Source organism: Zea mays, chromosome 9, assembly GCF_902167145.1.
Source record: "Zea mays cultivar B73 chromosome 9, Zm-B73-REFERENCE-NAM-5.0, whole genome shotgun sequence".
NCBI classification, from domain to species: domain Eukaryota; kingdom Viridiplantae; phylum Streptophyta; class Magnoliopsida; order Poales; family Poaceae; genus Zea; species Zea mays.
Window position 1 is genome coordinate 155901226 of NC_050104.1, and position 19010 is coordinate 155920235.

A 19010-nucleotide genomic window follows, 5' to 3' on the forward strand; every position below is an offset into this window, starting at 1 on the left:
TTTGTCGAGTGACTACGTCTGATACTCGACAAAGTTAACGACCGTCAACTATAAACAGCTGCTGACGGCCCTTTGCCGAGCATCGCGTTTCGCCGAGACTTTGACACTCGGCAAAACCTCCTTTGCTCAGTGTCTTTTTATGCCGAGTGTTTTGTCGTCGCTAAATTAAGTCTATGTCGAGAGTCTTATTTCGCCGCCCGATAAATTACACTCGGTAAAGCACCGAGCACTCGGCAAAAGAGCTGAATTCCGGCAAAAGTAATACTAATGACTTCACAGGAACCACACCTAATCTATAAATAATTTAGCATTATGGCTTACGTTGTGCTACCGCACATACAATTATACTATATGTCTCTACGAATTTCACTGATACATTTTGTTTTCTTTTCATCATGCACACATAAAGAAACTATTTGGTTTTCTATCTAAAACGCGTAACTTATCTAAATTTAGTTGCTGGAATTGGAGAACTAAGACAGCAAAGCTAGACAAGATGCCTTTGATAGAAAACCAAATAGACTCTAAGGTAGTGTTTGGTTGAAGAGCCAAATAGAACGGAGCCGTTCTGTCCCAGTTTTGTTGCTGTTTGGTTACAAAGTAACTAGAACGGAATGACTCCAATTAGGGAATATTCTCCTCAGATCCGGAACCATTCCGCTCCAAAAAAATCAACCGGACGAAGCCGCTCCGTTCCCATCCCGCTCTCACAGTCACGCTCCGTTCCGTTCACTCTGCAACCAAACAAAAAACAGAGCCGCTCCGTTCCAGATTACCAAACACAGAACAAAGTCACTCTGTTCCTAGAATCAGGGATGAAACGGCTTCGTTCTACTTGGTTCCTCAACCAAACACTACCTAAGAGTGCCTATATTTTTATTTTATTTGTTTTTTAAAATCCCACTGTCCTACTGTATATTATACACGTCTAAATAAGATTCACTAGCTCATCAGCTTATTTGAACTAGAAACCACTTATTATAAAGTTATTAATTAATTAAGACATTCTCCTCCGGGTCACAAACAAGACACGTTTTTAGGGTTGTCTACTTGTCTTAATAATTAAGTCCAAAGTCAAGTATCTAAAAATAGTTCTCATGATTTGATTCAAATCAAATTATTATTAAAAAACAGTGGTCAAAGTTTTGTACTCCCTCCGTTTCTAACAATTATTTTTTTTGCTTTGATATCGTTTACATATAATATACTTTAAATATAACTTTGAATTTTTCATTGTTGCAAAAAAAAACGAAGTCAAATTTACTAAAAAAGTTAAGCGAATTATAAATTGGTACAAAGAGAGTATTAGAATGACCCACTTGTCTTACTCATTATAAATATTCTAACAAATATAAGTGGGTCTAAGACAATCTCTCGTAGAGTGTGAAAAATAGGAGGGTGTGAAACTGTAGATGAGATTGTTTTTATAGAGAAGTTTGAAATAGTAATTGAGCTAGGAGATGAGATAGCTAACCCATTTTTCAGCGTGGGTTGACCCCGACCAGCAACAGTGCCAAGTCGTTTGCCGACTTCCAAACTAGGCCCACCAAAGCCGCCGTGATCATTTGTTGGGTTCTTGTCGACGCGCTACCCGCACGACCGTAATTTCCATGGATACCAAAAAATCCAAGATAGGCCGCTCGCGTTCGCGTCTCTTCTTGGCTTGAGCCTTGGTGAAGACTGAAGACGCGCAAGTGTCCGTTACCCGGTGAATGGACATGTGATGTGACGCTGTGCAACTTGGTACTAGCTACCTTGCATGGCCGCACGAGGCACGACCCCATGCTGACCAGGTCAACCGTGAATGACCCGGTTTGTTTTATCTTCTTTTTTTTTCAAGTTCTAACCACTAGAAGTTAAACAACTAGTTTTTCAGTCTGATTTTATAAGATTAGTTTTGATGAAAATTATTTAAAATTAACGTGAACATAGAATCACTTGAGTCATCATGATATTAATAATCCGTCACTTTTTAGATTCTAAATCCTATAAACTCGTTTATCTTTCTCTGTATATAATCCCCTACGGCTAGATTCTTAAAAAATCTCATCAGAAAAAGTTGAAATAAGCAGATCTTATCTTGTCTAACACACAGGTCGCACTAGGTTCTACCGCGGCGAACGGTATTGTAACGGTCGAGCTCCGACGGTTGCGCCACCGCCGTGACACTCGATAACACCGGCGCTTGCCACGACAAGCTCCCGAGCTGAGGGCCAGACAAGGCTGCTCCACATGTTGATATAACTACTGCAGAATGAATTTTCAGAGACGTTCATTTTTTTTCAAATAAGGAGACAGACGATCTTACTGTTTCAATTAGAGCAAGTAGAATGATGAGCGAGTAGTCGGTTAAATCCTAGGTGGAGGACAGAGATGAGAAGAGAGAGAATGGAACGAGCGTTTCGCGAAGCGCCTGCTTAAACCCGGCTGAGACGTGTTCTCTCATCTCCCATTTGCTACTTGCTGCTACACGTGCTGCCCAAGTGCCGATTGGCTATATATGTGTTGTTGTCCACGTTGTGTCCCATTAACTGCTGCCCACACTAGAGATTATTTCGCCGGTATCGGGCGAAATCATTGCCCTTGCTCTTAAATAGAGAGAAGATCTTACTGTTTATATTTCTAAAAGTTATTTGATAAGAATCTAGGTGTTTGGCAACCTAACTGTGTGGGAGAAGGGTCACAGGCTTCGTCACTTTACTGAGTAGGCAAGAAGTCGAGCAACTTCTGGGCGCCGCGGCCTGCTGGCCGCTTCTCGCAGGCCGTTGTGCGGGCGCTTCGTTATGAAGTGCTTGGAAGAGAAGCTGGCCAGGAAGCTACCCGTTTAGTTCTGCTTTGAGATTATGGCGGCCAAAATCCTAAAAAAACTGAAACAAACACAACATATAGCTCATCGAGTTCGTGCCGGTGGACGTCTAGCCACGGAGCTTCCTATTGACTCTGAGGATTGGTCAGAGGGTGCATTAGGCCACTGGTAGTGGGTATTTCATGAGAGTTTTATCCTCATTAAATGATATGCCACATAAGTAAAAGCAAGATATAGCTTACAACGGGCTTTATGATATTATCATGTCATATTTATCCAACTAAAAGTATAGTCATATAATAACCTTTCAATGATACAAGTTGTATATTTAATACGTGGTCCACCCTTCTTCTCATAGACTGTCTTGAGTTTATCAGGAGTCCGTTTTCAGATGGCTACTAGTGAGCAGTTGCTTCTATTCTCTCTCCATTTCTTTTTTTCTTCACATCAGTAGAAATTTAATGCGCCATCTCTTAGAGTCCAACTATATTACCTTATTATATATACTTGCTCTAACAAGTAGGATGATATGATATGACATGTGATTTAAGTAGGATGATATGGCATGTAATTTAATGAAGAGGGATATGAGAGAGTTTTATAGTATTGCTCTAACAACTATATTACCTTATTCGCGCGTGACAAACTTGTAAACAGTATGATGAAACTATACACTGAAAATGACCTTACACCCAACCATAATCATTCGCGCAAAATAAAGGTGCACTATTTTGCTTTCCTATGAGCAACGGAGCCTTGGAGGATTCTGACGCAGCATATATTACATCCATAATTCCATAGCTCACGGCATAAGAAAAGAACAGGAAAACCGAATACAGCAAAGACATTACAGACTGCACTCGGTGTTCTTATCGAGTCTCGAACTGAATAGTTGAAGGCAAAGGAGCGGCAGGCGGTGAATCGAATGGCAGGTGGAGGTGGGCGCCGCGGGAGGGATCGGACGACATAGTATAGTAGCAATCAACTGAAGGCCGCCGATAGAACATCGAGCACCGGCGATGCCAAGCCTCCGGTTGCTGCGTTGACCGCGACATTGAAGCTTGTCTTGAGAAGAAACTTGGCGACGGAGGAACGACGGCTCCGTCGGACGGGAAGGCTCTGGCCGCTGCTGCTACTTTCGCATGCAGAAGCAGAACTCACCTGCGCGGTGGCGGCGCTGGCATGATGAGCACTGCCGGTGTTGCTTCGGCCACAGTAGTCAGTGCTCTGGCGACCACTGCTGGGCGCGCCGGAGACGCACGCGATGTTTACTTTCAACGGACAAGAGCAGACGTAGTTCCACACGGACAGTTCCTCGCAGCCGCACATGCACGTGCCGATTGAAGGGACCAGGCGAAGGTCGTGCCGTGGGTGGAGGGGGCTACGGATGGTCTGCGGGAGCATGGTGCAGAGAGGGTGCACATCGAAGAGGCAATCGGTGCAGCGATACACCAAGTCTCCCGGCGGACAGCCCTCCCAGCAGAGGTCGCAGGACCATCCGTCGCAGGAACTGGGCATGCGGCTTAGCGTGAGGGTGTGCCAGGGGTGCGCGAAGAAGGAGATTGTCTCCTTGAAGTAATTGGCGCAAGCCTCGTGGATGTCGAAGTCGCAGGCGCTGCAGCGGTAGCCGGTGAGGCCGGCCAGCTTGGACCGGCAGATGTCGCATACGTGGCGGGAACTGCTGTTGTACTGCGTCTTCAGAAGCACATGTGGGTCGGCGAAGTGTCTCCGGTGACCAGCAGACGCCATGGCGATGGCCAAACAAGGATATGCGTTTTTCTTTGGTTGGGACTTGGGAGGAAGAGGAACACGCAGGAGAACTCTGAAGCTAAGCTAAGCTAAGCCTGGTTTCTGGGGAGTTTGGGTTTGGGCATGGCATTCAGGAGCTAATCAGTTATATAGAGGGACACTAGCATGTCGGCTGGTAATTCATATCATTTGAGTCTTTGAGCTAGCTCTAACAATGTTTCAATCATATTTGGCGTTTTCCTTGTCAAGATAAGTCTTTACATTTATACATTATCCTCCATAGCAACAAGTGGCCCATGCGTTGCGTTGACGTTGACCTATAACTGTACGTGTTATTATGAATGTGTTTGCTGTGTGGAATACTTGAAACCTTGGGGATTTTGGACACACAGACTTGGTCGGACGTAAGATTTCCAAGCATTATTTCTTTTTCTCGGGGGAAAAGCAGTTAGATCATGGGTTAATAAATAACTGTGACTTTGTGAGTGGTAGCAGACCACCCAAGCCTATTCATAGTTTGGTCTAAATTCAAGAATGCAATGTAATTACGTAATGGGTAAACTAAGCATAGCTTAGTGTCGAATGTATTTTTCCTCGAGGAAGTAATGTGTAAACTAAGCGTAGCTCGGTCGGTTAATATGTCCTTTGTTGGGCAACATGTTCACTCAAGTAGTCAAGTCCCTGTCATTGAATTAGCACGGCGTCAACAATATAAGCATGCACCGGATAAAAACGCTCCACCAGCCGGAGGTGGACTAATCTGACGAGAATATTTTAATGTTTGGTTACCGAGTATAGAGGGGACAGAGCTACTTAGTTTATAATTTATTATTGTTTAGATTGGTTTCATATAAGACAGGGTGACTAAAAAAATTATGTTCGAATACTCAACCATTATGCTCCCAAAATCTCTCGAATAGAGTCGTTCTCTGGTATAGAGCTGCTCCATCCCAACAGACTCTGAAACCAAACACTATCTTATTAGTGATCCTAATGTAGATTAACTAACATTGATATATCTAAGTTTTCCGAACACTGTAACGATCCAAATAGATATCCTCGTAGGAAACAAACCTTGATCGGTCCAAGCTTCCTTTGAACACCCGATCATCAACGCCAGTACCGTCACACCCAGGTTTAAGTGTAAATCCAGATACACCTTTTATATATGTCAGGATCAAATTTTACATATATATGACGACTTGGTGTATATAGAAACTACACATAACGAAATGTTTTACAAAAATAACTAAATAAAATAAACTGCAGTAAGATAACTTCTCCACAGACGTGGTTGACTGGCGGACAACGGACTAGATCTCATCTAGCTCGCCATGGTAGTCCTCTTGTGACGGTACATGTTCTTGTCCTTGGCTTTATTTATAGCAAGTGTGAGGTATCATACGGTTATCGTTTATCTAGCTCACCATAGTAGTCATCCTCTGACGGTACATGTTTTTGTCCTTGGCATTATTTATAGCAAGTATGAGATATCATACGGTTATCGTTCAGCAAGTGTTTAGTAACAAGTGTTCTGAAAATATATTTTTAGATAAAGGAAGCTTATATTGAAAATACCAAGTCATTACATCAAGAGGATACAAATCCTTGGTACAGAACTTTCGGCCTCTGCCTAATGCACATAGCCAACTAAGAAAAACCCAAAAAGACACTGATCTAATGATAACCGATCCGAAGTCTAGATCGCCACCCGTGCCTCCAGGAGAAAAACGCCATGCCCACCCTCACCAAGGTTCGTGATCCTGTTACAACCATAGGTCGAACCTCCTTCCTCTGTAGAATAGCCCATCGTGAAAGGCAATGTGACACCGACAAGATAACCTGCAAAGGAGAGCAATAGAGTTTTTTCTCAAACACTAAATCGTTTCTACCGGTCCAAAGAGCCCAGCACAAGACCGCCGCTCCAAGTAGAAACACAGATTTCAGTATTTTATTCAGGCCCAGAAGCCATCCCCCAAACATATGTTCTACATTATGCGGTGGATTGAAGCCGGTAGCCATTTGTACAATATTCTAAACTGACCGAGCTAAACGGCACTCAAAGAAAAGTGGTTGATGGTCTCTTCCTTATGGCAGAAAACACAAGTTAAACTTCCATGCCAGTTTCGTTTGGCCAGATTATCTTTTGTGAGAATTACTCCCTTTCGTAAATACCATAAAAAAGTTTAATTTTCAAAGGGGCCTTCATCTTCCACATGTCTCTGTTTACATTAGGGGTAGTACTAAACTTTAAGGCTGTGTAAAACGATTTTACCGAGAACTTCCCATTTGGGGTAAGGTTCCAATAAAATGTATCACGGTCATGGGACAACTCCAAACCCTCTATGCGTGACAACAAGGAAATCCAATCCACCAAGTTGGATCCATAAAGTTGTCGTCGCCAGGAAAAGTTAGGAGGGAAGGAGCTCATAGCTTCCGCTATAGTTATTGATTTGGGTCTTGTAATGTTATACAGGGAGTGATATTGATCTTTCAGCGGGGACCCGTCCAGCCAGCTATCCTCCCAGAACCTTACTTGAGATCCGTCATTGACCAGAAAGGTTCCGAAGCGTAGAAAGTCTGGTTTTAACTTCATTAGACAAGACCAAAAGTGGGAGTCACCAATTTTCCATTCCACTTGAGCCAGTGATTTTGAACCTATGTATTTATTACGGAGCAATTGTTGCCACATACCATCATAGGTAAGCAATTTATACAACCATTTGCTAAGAAGGGCTCTATTCATAGTGTTCAAATCTAGGATTCCAATTCCTCCCTAGTCTTTTGGTTGGCACATAATAGACCATTTAGCAAGCCTATATTTTTTTTTGTTTTCATCCCCCTGCCAAAAGAATCTTGAACGAAAATAATCCAATGTCTTGATAACTCCTTTGGGGATGGAGAAGAAAGACATCGTATACATCGGAAGGCTACTAAGAACTGAATTAATCGAAGTCAGACGACCTCCGATGGAGAGATGTTTCCCTTTCCAGCTATTGAGTCTCTTCTCAAAGCGCTCTCCAACTCTAGCCCAATCCCGATTTCTTAATTTTTTGAAGTGAATTGGGATGCCAAGGTAATTGATTGGAAAGTTGCCGGCTTTGCACCCGAAGAGTTCCGTGTACAACTCTACCTGCTCATGGGCATCCCCAAAACAGAACAACTCACTCTTGTGGAAATTAATCTTAAGACCTGAAGCTAGTTCAAAAGCAAATAGAATAAGCTTCAAATTGCGAGCTTTGTCCAGATCATGATCCATGAAGAGTATAGTGTCATCTGCGTACTGGAGGATCGAAAGCCCACCATCAACTAGATAGGGGATGATTCCCACAATCTGCCTGTCCAATTTTGCCTGACTAATGAAAACTTTCAGCATGTCCACCATAATATTAAATCAGAGGGGGACAAAGGATCCCCTTAACGGAGTCCCTTTTTTGTTTGAAAGTAGTGTCCGACATCATCATTAACATTTACAGCTACACTGCCGCCCGAAATGAAAGTCTCAATCCAAGAAATCCATTTGGACGAGAAGCCTTTCATCCGGAGTGTTTGTAAAAGGAACGGCCACCGTACTTTGTGTATGCTTTCTCAAAATCTAGTTTTAGGATTACTCCGCTCTGTTTTGTTCGATGTAATTCGTGAATTGTTTCATGAAGAATGATCACTCCTTCGAGTATATTTCGATCTTTAATAAAGGCAGTTTGTGATGGGCTAACTACCTTATGTGCTACCACGCTTAGTCTGTTCGTGACTACCTTGGTAAAAATCTTATAGCTCATGTTAAGGAGGCATATTGGTCTGTATTGTTGGATAACATTTGCATGAAGGACTTTAGGGATGAGAGTAATGATTCCAAAATTAAGGCTGAACAAGGGGAGTTCGTCCTTGTCAAAATCCCGAAACATTTGACAATCAATGATCATCGTCCATCGATCGATATGCATGTGCATATATTAACCAATGTTCGTGCGACGCAATAGAGAGTTCTCTAGACACGGTTGCTGATGATTGAGTGAGTCATACAGAACTAGTGATGGAATGTAGTCCGGCCGGTGGCAACAACTAGTCAGCGTGGACCGCATCTGCGTTTGAAGTCCTAATTAAGCTGCAACTTGCGCAATTGTCCCGTGACCGTGATGGCGTGATGCCACAGCAGTAGGGTCGAGAGGGAATGCGATCGGTGAACTAATGGTGAGGTCTGTACTCTGTAGTCTGTACCCATGCATGCATGTACCAAGTCAACCGCTACTTTGGCCGACGCGGGACGCGAGCGGTTCTAGCATACCGCTGCGCCTGCGCGGCGTGGTAGTAGTGGTAGAGAGAGTCTGGAGACCCAAGGTCTCCTGTTTTACCGAGTCAACGCAACGACAACGCCGGAGCTCGCTAGGAGAGGAACGGAGAACGGACATAAGAAATAAAAAAAGTTTTACCCAGGGGTACTCGTCAAAGCTTTTTAACTTAGGCCATGTTTGGTTTCTTTAGTCTAGGGACTAGAGTTTAGTTAGAGGACTAAAGTTTAGTCTCTAACATATTTGGTTCTAGGGGTTAAAAATAGTAAAAATATATTAAATGACTCATAATAAGACTAAAATAGCCTTTAACATTCTCCTGTTATCAGTACAATTGAACTAAATGAGGGGTAAATGTGTAATTAATATGGTTTAGTCCCTTTTAGCACATATGTGAAGGACTAAAGACTAAATCATTTTAGTTCATATTTTAGTCTTAGTGTTTGACAAAAAAAAAGACTAAATGAGACTAAAAACTAGAGACTAATATTTAGTCTCTCTAACCAAACACCCCCTTAACCCTAACGGGCTTGAGTCCCGTTCCAGTCTCACTCACTCGCTCTCGCTCACTCAACCCGCGCCCGGCTCGCTGCGCCGCCGCCGGTCCATCCCCGTCCTCGGCCAACCACTGTCGCGGCCAGCCATTGAGCGCGGCCACTGGCCCCTTGCGCCGCCCGTTCCCCGACACTGCCGCCTTTTCCCGGCGACGCCCCTTCCCGGCAGTTCCCCGGCAACCGCCACCGACCTCGACCCGGCTCCCCCGTGCGTGACGCCGCTCCTCCTCCTCTGCGCCGCAGTCCCTCCCCGGCGCCGCCGCACGCTCTGGCCACCTTCTTGACGCCACCACGCGCGTACACTATTTTTTGGTAACTTGTTGATAACTGCTAGTTGGTTGATTGATTGATGGTGGCAGTGAAAACTAGAAGAGTTAAATAGAAGATACAATAAACTAGTTTGGTAAACTAGTTTGGTTGATTGATTGATTGATGTTGGGAGTGAGTTGTAATTTTGGGATGACGATAATGTTTGACTGGTAGTAGGGTATAGTCATATGGTATAACTTTATCAATATTTGATAATATTTTCGGGTTTATATATATGAATGCTTCGAATTATGCAAACGTTACAATACATTCGAACTTACCTTGATAGTTAAGATGAAGATGCATATACAATACATCACTATTACGGCGATTGCGAGAGAAAACCCATCGTGTCAACACGAGCATAGAATACATGTCGTGATCTATACGTGGATGCTTGTTGTTAGTTTTATTTGCAGGTTTTGAAAACCTCTATGTGGAGGGAGTTACTGCCGAAACATTTTGTTGACATGTTTATGTGTGTGTCTGTTTTTTTGTAGAGGTCTTCATAGCTGTTGCGGGTCTGACTGTACCGCGTCGCGTCGCCACAGTCCCGCTAGCTTGATTCCACTGTCACCCTAGGTATGACCACTATTTTCGCATCATAGTCGTAGATCACGTAACCCAGTTAAGTGTCCTCCCGTTCGAAATAGATACAATGTAGATATATAGATCTTTGCATATCTATAAATGTTATTTATTTTGAATTGTCTATGTTTTTAGACAGCCCATGGTTGTGTAGATGATATTAGTTTCCATGTGCACGCCGCGTGACCTAGACATGTCCAAATGGGCTGGCCTGGCAGTGGGCCCGTGACCTGGCACGGTCATAGCCCGGCACGAGCACGACCCGACTAGAACCGTGCCCGGGCCGATAGCCGTGCTGGGCTTGGGCTGGCTGTCTGGCCCGCGGTGCAGGCACGGATCCGGCACGGTTAATTGGTAGGCACGATAACGTCCCGTTTTAGGAACTTATTTTGTAACTGTCAGTCTGTTTTTAGCTATAATACTGATGATATGTTATTATATAAGAGTATTCTGAATTGTGATATGTGTTTATGTGTATATGAAATTGTTTGTCTAAGTATCTATCTAAATTTATAAATATAATTAATTGAATCTAAAATAAATTTAAATGTTATTTTTAAATTCTGAATTTTAGAGTGTTTTTTTGTGTTTACGGGTCCGGGCCCGATCCGACATAGCCCGTATAAGAATAACCGTACCGGGTCTGGCCTGCCTCAGCCAGCCCGTGGGCCGGCCTGATCCGACACGATACTGAACCGTGCCAGGCCGACCTGACACTACCCGTTGGACATGAATAGCGTGACCACAAGCGCGCAAAGCAAATTACGTGACGGGAGCGGGAGTCTAAGCTCCAATGTCCGCAGATGGGCCCTTCATCCGCAGGCCCTTGTTGTTGGGCTAACCCAACTTCTTTCAAGTGTGAGTTGGGCTAGGTTGTAGTCTTGTAGAGAAACAGAGCGCACTGTCCAATGGGACACATCAGAAGAAACGGCCTTGTTTTGCTGGGCCACCAAACCAAAATCCTAAGCTCCTTACAGTTCGACGAGGCAGGAGCTTGCACATGCAGGTTGACAGCGACAAGTCGGTAACATCTTTATAATAACAATTCACCTAATTCAGTATCCACACGTCCGATTCGAACTGAACGCGGAGGAACGAGGACTTCAATTGGCCTGATAAATACCAGATGCCATGTTAACCGAACGCAGTGGTGGTGGTAGTAGAAGGACCAACGGTCGAGCAAGCCAACACGCGCGCGGCTACCACACGGACGGTGACGCAATTCACTTCACGGCGCCCAGCAGAGAAGCAGGCCAGCAGCAGCAGCAGCAGAGCCGTGTCCGATCCGTATGAACAGCGCCTTCGCCTGTGCACGAACTGGCTGGCGCAGGCGGCATGCAGAGCAGAGCACTAGAGCAGGTGTGTAAATGAGGATCGCCGGGGTTGAGTTGATCAGACCGGGGCGTATACTCCAGTAAACGCCGCCTTAAAGGCCGCACCCAACTCAGGCGAGCGCGAGCCACCGCCGGCCTGCCTGCCTGCCCGCTGTGCACCAATGGCGACTACTAACTCCCCATATATATTAATTGCCCCATGTAGAGTAGAGTAGGAGTACGTGCGTACCGGCGCAGCAGCAGTCTACGTACTCGTCATGTAGTACGTATTATATACTCCTCCTCCTGTATATCCCACCGGCCCGCCGAAACGACGACGACGTCAGTGTGAGACGACAAGACAACACAGCAATTCTGGTGACGTACGTACGTAGCGCGTACTCGATCTCGTCTCGATCGTGTCTTCCGCGCTACGCTTGCCTTCGGATTCCGATTTTGATTAAAATTTCACACCACCGTACATATACCATATGGTAACATCTATGCGTTCAGTTTACTGCGCTAGCTCTCAAGTCGTTTCAGGTCGACGGGCAGCAGAGATGCTAGAGATAACAGGATCATCATTGCCAACATTTATGCTTGTACAGCTAACAGCTCTGCTGCCAACAGTTCTATGGAGATCGAGAAGACAACAAACCTATATGCCATGTCGTCGCCTTGCCACGTCTCCGGCTCGATCTCCATGGCAACAGGGCGCTCACCTCATGATCCATCTCAACAGCTGCTCTCTCTGCGTATTGAAGGACGACGTCATTTTTGTGGACCGTGTGCACATCACAGCTTACATTAGATTAGCTTGTAAGTTGAAACCAGCCCCCCATGCATGTATGAGTATGACAGGAATCCATGCACAGCTGCTGATCAATCATCGTGCGCACGGCAGCCTAATCGGATTAGGAGTGCGTACGTACCAACTACAGTACTTCTACTCCACCGCAAGGAAAAGCCGGCCTGGGTGGTTGTGCTTTCAGTGAAACTAGAAAACGCCAGCGTGTGTTGCAATAGAACGTGCTATCACGTATGGCGTGTGGTGTGTAGTCATCTGCATAATTTACGACTTGAGGTTTTATTCAACGACCGAGACTTCTGGTCTAATATGTCTTAAAATGGAACTTCGTGTCAGTAAAATATGGTCAGAAGAATTCGCTTTTGACTTGCTAATTGCTAACAGTATCCATCAAGTTCAGAGATCTAAATACCAAAATTTCTAGAGCTTATAAAATCCGGATGAGATAATTGTACAATATCGTGTCGGTGCCCGAGACAATTCGAGTGACCTAAATAACAGTATCCATCAAGTTCAGATATCTAAATACCAGAATTTCTAGAGCTTATAAAAACCCGAATGGCATAATTGTACAATATGCTTAACCGCTTGTTAAGCTGTTAACTTTACCCTTCCACTTCTGTGCATAAAAGAAGGCTCGTCCTTTTTTTTTTATTTTAATACGAACAGTGCACCCCTTGTTCGCCCCCGGGTTGACAGGCGCGCAGCAAAACAGGGAAGAGACCAGGCAGAGCAGCAGCCAGAGCCAAGCCAAGCACACGTGCATATCCTTCATATTCGCCCCCCAATCCACATACGCCGCAACCTCGCGACCGGTCGTGTTGCATCGGACGGCGGGGAGCGTTTCTAGTGGCCAGCGACCTCGCCATTCTCAGCAAAAATTAAAGCAGCCACGTTGCGTAGGGGCGGGCGCATTGAAGCAGATATTGAAGGGCAGTTAATGGGAACCGGTGCACTTCACTCGGGCTGCACGACGTTGCCAAGAGTGGTCGCCGTCCACATTTCCCCGCTCTCCCAATTCTACTAGGATTCGACAGTTTTTTTTCTTTATTCCTTCTCGATCGCAAGGACCGATGGTTGCGTATATATGTCCTTTCAATGTACTAGTACTGGTTTACAGGAGAAAATTATTCTATGCTAATAAATGTAATTTTTCCCCCCAATTTTCGAAACGAAATTCTAGAGAGAAATGTGAGCGATAGAATTTGAGTTTCGAATGACAGGATGCTTGAAAACGTCCACTTTGAATTTGCAGACCTAAGGCCGACTACTCAGCCTGTGAATTTGCACGGGCGAGCATCGATGGCTCTCGGCGTTTTTGAATCCTGATCTTGAAGAGAAGCTCTGAGGTAGATGCCAAATCACCGAGGAAAAGCCAAAAGCCTGCCATTGCGTCCTTCCCAAATATACAGTCGTTTATACACGTTCTTTCAAAAGATATAGCTACAGATTCTGGGTGGCCATGGCAGTATGGCACCTGTATTTCTCATTTCCCATTCTGTATTTTTTGTCCCGTCTGACACTATTACACATGGGCTGTACGTAGAGCGCCCGTCCAGCTCTTAAATTTACGTCAATCAATAATAACTAGAGCAGAAGCAGAAGCAGAAGCGGGACTTTGTACACTCCTTTGGATCTTCAAATGTGTGGAACTACCGATATAATTGCAGCGGCCGCATTCACTCCTCGTCTTGCACTGGAACAGCAGCAGGTGCCCAAACCCACCGAGTAAAATCCATGCAAACGATGGTAGATAGGAGAGTATCTAGCGGTGCGTTGATGGGGTGAAAATGACAGGTAAAGCTAGAAACAACAGCTGCATGCATATCAGCATATGGCCACATCTTTTGCAACGATAAATCTTGACCGATCGAGAATGCTCTCTCTCTCTCTTTCTCCGCTGCAGCTCCCCAGCACGTACGTCCTGGTCAACGAGTCATTAAGAGTCACGATGATGAGGTCACGAGAGTCCAGCATCCATGATTAATTGTCACTTCCAAGTTCCAAACCAAAGCTAATTAACTTGCCTTTGACCAGCACTGTTCATGTTCATCCAGTACTCCTAGCTAGGTTGCAAGTTGCTAGACAGAGATTGAAGATGAACTTGCTAGCACTGCGATTATCCTGCGGGACTGTCTTCCTAATACCAAGGTGCACGTACGGTGACCATGTCCCAACATGCACATCACTTGTGACATATGTCCCATCATAACGTAGAATACGTACTGTACGTGGTAGCCAGTAGTAGTAGCAGGCAGTACGATATGCTAGCCTAGACCGGCTACGAAACGTACTAGTACAACGGAGCAATTGCGTTGCACCAGGCATCATAGCAATTGCAGCGGCGCCAGAGGCGGCGAGGGCCCTTAAAGGCCACGCAGCTACTAATCTCCTGCTGAGGAGAGGCAGACGCAAGGGAGCATCCCGGTAAATCCGCCTACGCCGGCCCCACTCCTAATTTAAAGACAAGGTTGGCGAAAATTTATTCCCCCCTGCTGTAAATTTTGGGGGTGTTGGGCCGCTTTAAATCGGAGTCTCACTTGGTGACCCAAATCTGGAAGTCGGAGTAATGGGGAGGGAGCTAGGCAGCCGCATATTGAATCCGATCGTCGCTCCGGCTCCGGCCACCTGCCCGGTGCGCATACGCAAGCTCTCTCAGCCTCTCGCCGCTCGCCCTGCCGGCTCTCAGGCCCCGCACGGACGACACGTGTCTGCTGCTAGAGCCTAGAGCTGCGTTTGTGTGTTGTCACGTGTCTGCTGGAAAGGCTCTGGCTTGCCATGGAAGGTTCTGATAAACAGTCAGGATTACGGAGGAACAGGGGAACACCCCCTGACACTATTTTTTTTATAAAAAGAAGAAAAAAATCAACATCTTTATCCATAGTTGCTAACTTTTATTTACTACCAAGAGCGGGTGTTTAAACTAACGTGACGAAACCCACAATCAGAACTAATCTAACTAATGTGCACGTACGTATGTACATATGGTGACGCTCTATTCAACGACCGCTTTTCTGACTGGAGGAGGGCAAGGGTACGATGAATTTGTTACTGCGCGGCGCGCCGCTGGCGTACTCTCTTGCTGCTACACACTCATTTACTCTCCATTGTGCAACACTTCTGATATTCACATTTACTGCGTCCGTCAGGCCGGGACAGAATTAGATACAGCTAGTAGCTTTTAAAGCGGACCGCGGGCCAGTACGCTTGGTCAGTACGTAGCGTAATAGTAGTATCTCGTGGTTTTATTCCATTTCTACCTACGTAGGGACGGCCGGCCGGCCTGTTTGGATTTTCAGTCCGGCAGCGAGATTGTATGATCCAGATATATACTGGTATATATGCACGCCCTTTGTAGTTGTAGTACAAGCTAGCAGCTGGCAGACGAACGACGACGATCGAAGGCGATTAATCTTAACGGGACGTGCTTGATCCTTGGATTGGATCTTTCACATGCATGAATGACGATCCTATCCGCTAGCTTCCCGCGGTCACGCGAATTGAATGCGGTCGCATCCACCACTGCATGCACACACAGCCCCAACGGAAAGTCGAATCGCCGTTCCATATATAATTAATGGTGGTTTTCCGTCCAGGTCTGTGCTAGGCTTAGCTACCCACCCGCTTTCGGCCGGAGCCGGAGAGATGGACGGATCGAGGAACCTGGCGGAATCCGGCCGCGGCCGGCAACGAACCACGAACGGGGGAAGGGAAACTGCTTTATTATTAACCCAGGCCCGCGACGCCGGCGGACCTAGCCTTGATGGCGCGGCGAGCCAAAGAAAAACGACGGTTAACCGCAAAAGCCCATAATGCATGTGAGGGCGGAGAGCGATGCGGGGCGGGTGGGAGGAGAGATGCATATGTGAGGAGGACGGGACGGAGCAGAGCTAGCAGCAGTAATGGCAACGCGTGCCCCGCCCGCGCGGGGAGAGCCGGGAGCGGAGCGGAGCACCGATCGAGCCCGCCTCGGCAGGCAGGCGGCCAGCTAGCGGTTAAAGCAGGGGATGGCCCCGGATCCGGATGACACGCAAACGCAATCGAAGATGGAATGCGATGCAGGCGGAGCGGAGTAGCGGACCCTGACCCGACCTGACCAGCAGTAATGTGTAAGTAGCTGCGTGAACATCTCGTGGGCCCCGTAGCAGTGTCCCCCCTTTTAAAGATCCTGGCTACCACTTCTGTGCTCATAAATTTCCGTCCCCCCGTCGACGTCCACCCTCTCTCTCAGGCCAGTTCTCCCCCCCTATATAAACCCCGACCCCTCGCTGCGCCCGAATCCAAACCCATCTCGCCCCCACTCCTATCCGCAGAGTACTACATCACCAGAGGGAGGTTGCGAGTTGCGACCGGGGGCCGGCCGACCGAGCCAAAGTACGCTACCACTCTTGCTGCACCGACCGCGAGGGTGCAACAACGACTTACATATATATATAAATATCCGCGCCGCAGCTAGCTAGCTAGCAGAGCAGCCCGGCCGAAGCCGTGTAGCCTAGCCTCCTCACATATAGCAGCAGCAGGACGAGATCGTCGATCGATCGATGGTGTCTCTGCAGCCCTCATCAGCGGCGCCGCTCCTGCCGGAGGCCGCCACCGCGAACAAGCTCCCGCCGTGGCTCTCACTCGTCGGCAGCGTCGTCGCCTCCTCCACGGGTACGGCGGCCACCAGCAAGAAGCGGAAGCGGGACGGCAGCGGCTGCGGCGGCGACGACGACGACCGTGGCGAGGTCGTGGACGGGATCGAGCTCAATTTCGACGCCGCGCCGCTGCCTCCCGAGTGGCAACGCTGCCTCGACATCAAGGTACACACGACTACACGAGCGAGCAGCCGTGCCTTCATTCGGTACTGTGGCCAGCCCTGTGTGTTTCTGTTGTGACTCTCGATCCGATCGTGTGTGCATGCAGTCGGGGCAGATCTACTACTACAACACGAGGACGCAGAAGCGGACGTGCAAGGACCCCAGGGGCCACGGGCTGCAGTCGGACTACCGCGCCGAAGAAGGCCAGGAGGAGGAGGAGGACTCCGCGAATTGTGCGCCGCCGGGGCTGGACCTGGAGCTGAACCTCACGTTCGAGCCGCGCCGAGTGCTCGCCGCCCACAGGAAGACGATGAAGAGGGCCAACAAGCAGCCCGCGGAGGAGGAGGAGGCCGAGGACGACGACAGCAGCAGCAGCAGTAGAGAGATGGTGGCTGGCGTGTGCGTGCGGTGCCACATGCTGGTGATGATGTGCCGCGCCAGCCCGGCGTGCCCCAACTGCAAATTCCTGCACCCACCCAGCCGCGCCGCGCCGCCGCCGCCGCCGCTCAAGCTCGGCCTCCAGCTGCTCTGCTGCAGGGACTAGAGACCAAAGCGTCCCAACGAGACCCATGGATGGGCTCCCCCAGCAGGCATATGCGTGCACCAGTACAACGCGCGCACGTGTGTCGCACGCATGTGCAAGGAAGACACAGCGTAATATTCAATCAGAGGCAGGGTGGTGGTATGGTAGCTAGGGGAGTTGATCAGTAGTGAGTGGCGGCGCCGATGTCCGTGGCCGACCGATCGGCTGTGCGCGTACGTACGTACGTACGTTTCGCCAAGGGGTATATATATCGTGTCATAATGTTATTACTCATGTGGCGATAGATGGATGGATGGATGGATGGTGGTGTAGATATCATAAAGTGCATGCATAGCATAAATGTAGCTCGGAACTTTCGGTGTCTGTCACTTGTCCGTGTGCATGTACACGTACTGTGTAAACATGTAGTATTCCAACTCCTCGCGACCGGTCTCTGCTCGATGCGGGAAGTTGGTTGGCCGTTGGTCAGCACGAATAATTTATTGGCGCCGCCGCGCGCGCCCCCCTGTACGCGACGGTGCTGCTCGCTTCCTCGATCGGGCCTCGCCGCCTCGCGAGGAAAACACACCGCTCTGTGGCCGACCGCTGCAGCTGCTGCGTTGTCCAGAGATTTGGATCGGATTTGTAATATATATATATATATATATATATAAGTGACAATGGCTCTAAATTTTACACTATATTGGTATAAATTAAATCGTCCGACGCTGTCGTGCACACCAAGCTAGCTAGGGTGTGCAGTACTACGTACGTACCCGACGCATGCCAGGGTCGATCGAGTTTGAATGCATATTCATTTAGCGCGAGCTGATTCGGCAGCGGAGTCGAAATCGAGTTGGTGCAAGGGTCGAGTTTGAATGCGCCTCATTTATGCTCGCTGGATGGCGGGTGCAACGAACTGTCCTCTCGCGTATTCAATCGCGCACATATAGTGTAGTGCTGTGTGTGTCATCCTTCTCGTGTCGTGACAGTGAGACAATTCATTGCATGTAGGAGGGGAGGGAGGGGTATGTGTGTATCCAGCTGGGGTGTCGTCGCGAGCTGTTGGATGCAGTGGACGACATTTAAACTCTTGAGGTTTCTGTTCCAGGAAAAAGAAAGACACGAGCGTAACGTTGTTCACCTGTTCCGTTCCCGGTCATTTCTTCTTCTTCTTCAACTTCTTTGACGCGGAGAACCTCCTCAACTGACAACCGCCAATTCAAAATTTTCTTGTCCTGGTCTCCCTGACACGTGATCCCGTGCACAGTT

General features: G+C 47.4%; 2 protein-coding genes and 1 long non-coding RNA gene across 3 annotated transcripts; 2 read left to right on the top strand and 1 right to left on the bottom strand.

Annotated features, from left to right (window-relative positions):
* Positions 1-3395: 3395 nt before the first annotated feature.
* On the bottom strand, positions 3396-4661 carry LOC100216576 (uncharacterized). Its single transcript, NM_001142993.1, has one exon. It carries the CDS (start codon positions 4553-4555, stop codon positions 3788-3790), a length of 768 nt encoding a protein of 255 aa, NP_001136465.1. The 5' UTR covers positions 4556-4661; the 3' UTR covers positions 3396-3787.
* A 4736-nt stretch (positions 4662-9397) lies between these two features.
* Positions 9398-10791, top strand: LOC109942323 (uncharacterized). The gene is made up of 2 exons (XR_002265055.2): positions 9398-9710; positions 10208-10791. It is a non-coding gene; the product is annotated as an uncharacterized lncRNA (long non-coding RNA).
* Positions 10792-16708: 5917 nt separating this feature from the next.
* Positions 16709-18126, top strand: LOC100193008 (WW domain containing protein expressed). The gene is made up of 2 exons (NM_001138176.1): positions 16709-17218; positions 17322-18126. The coding sequence occupies exons 1-2, from the start codon at positions 16958-16960 to the stop codon at positions 17757-17759; spliced, it is 699 nt and encodes a 232-aa protein (NP_001131648.1). The 5' UTR covers positions 16709-16957; the 3' UTR covers positions 17760-18126.
* The last annotated feature ends 884 nt before the right edge of the window (positions 18127-19010 follow it).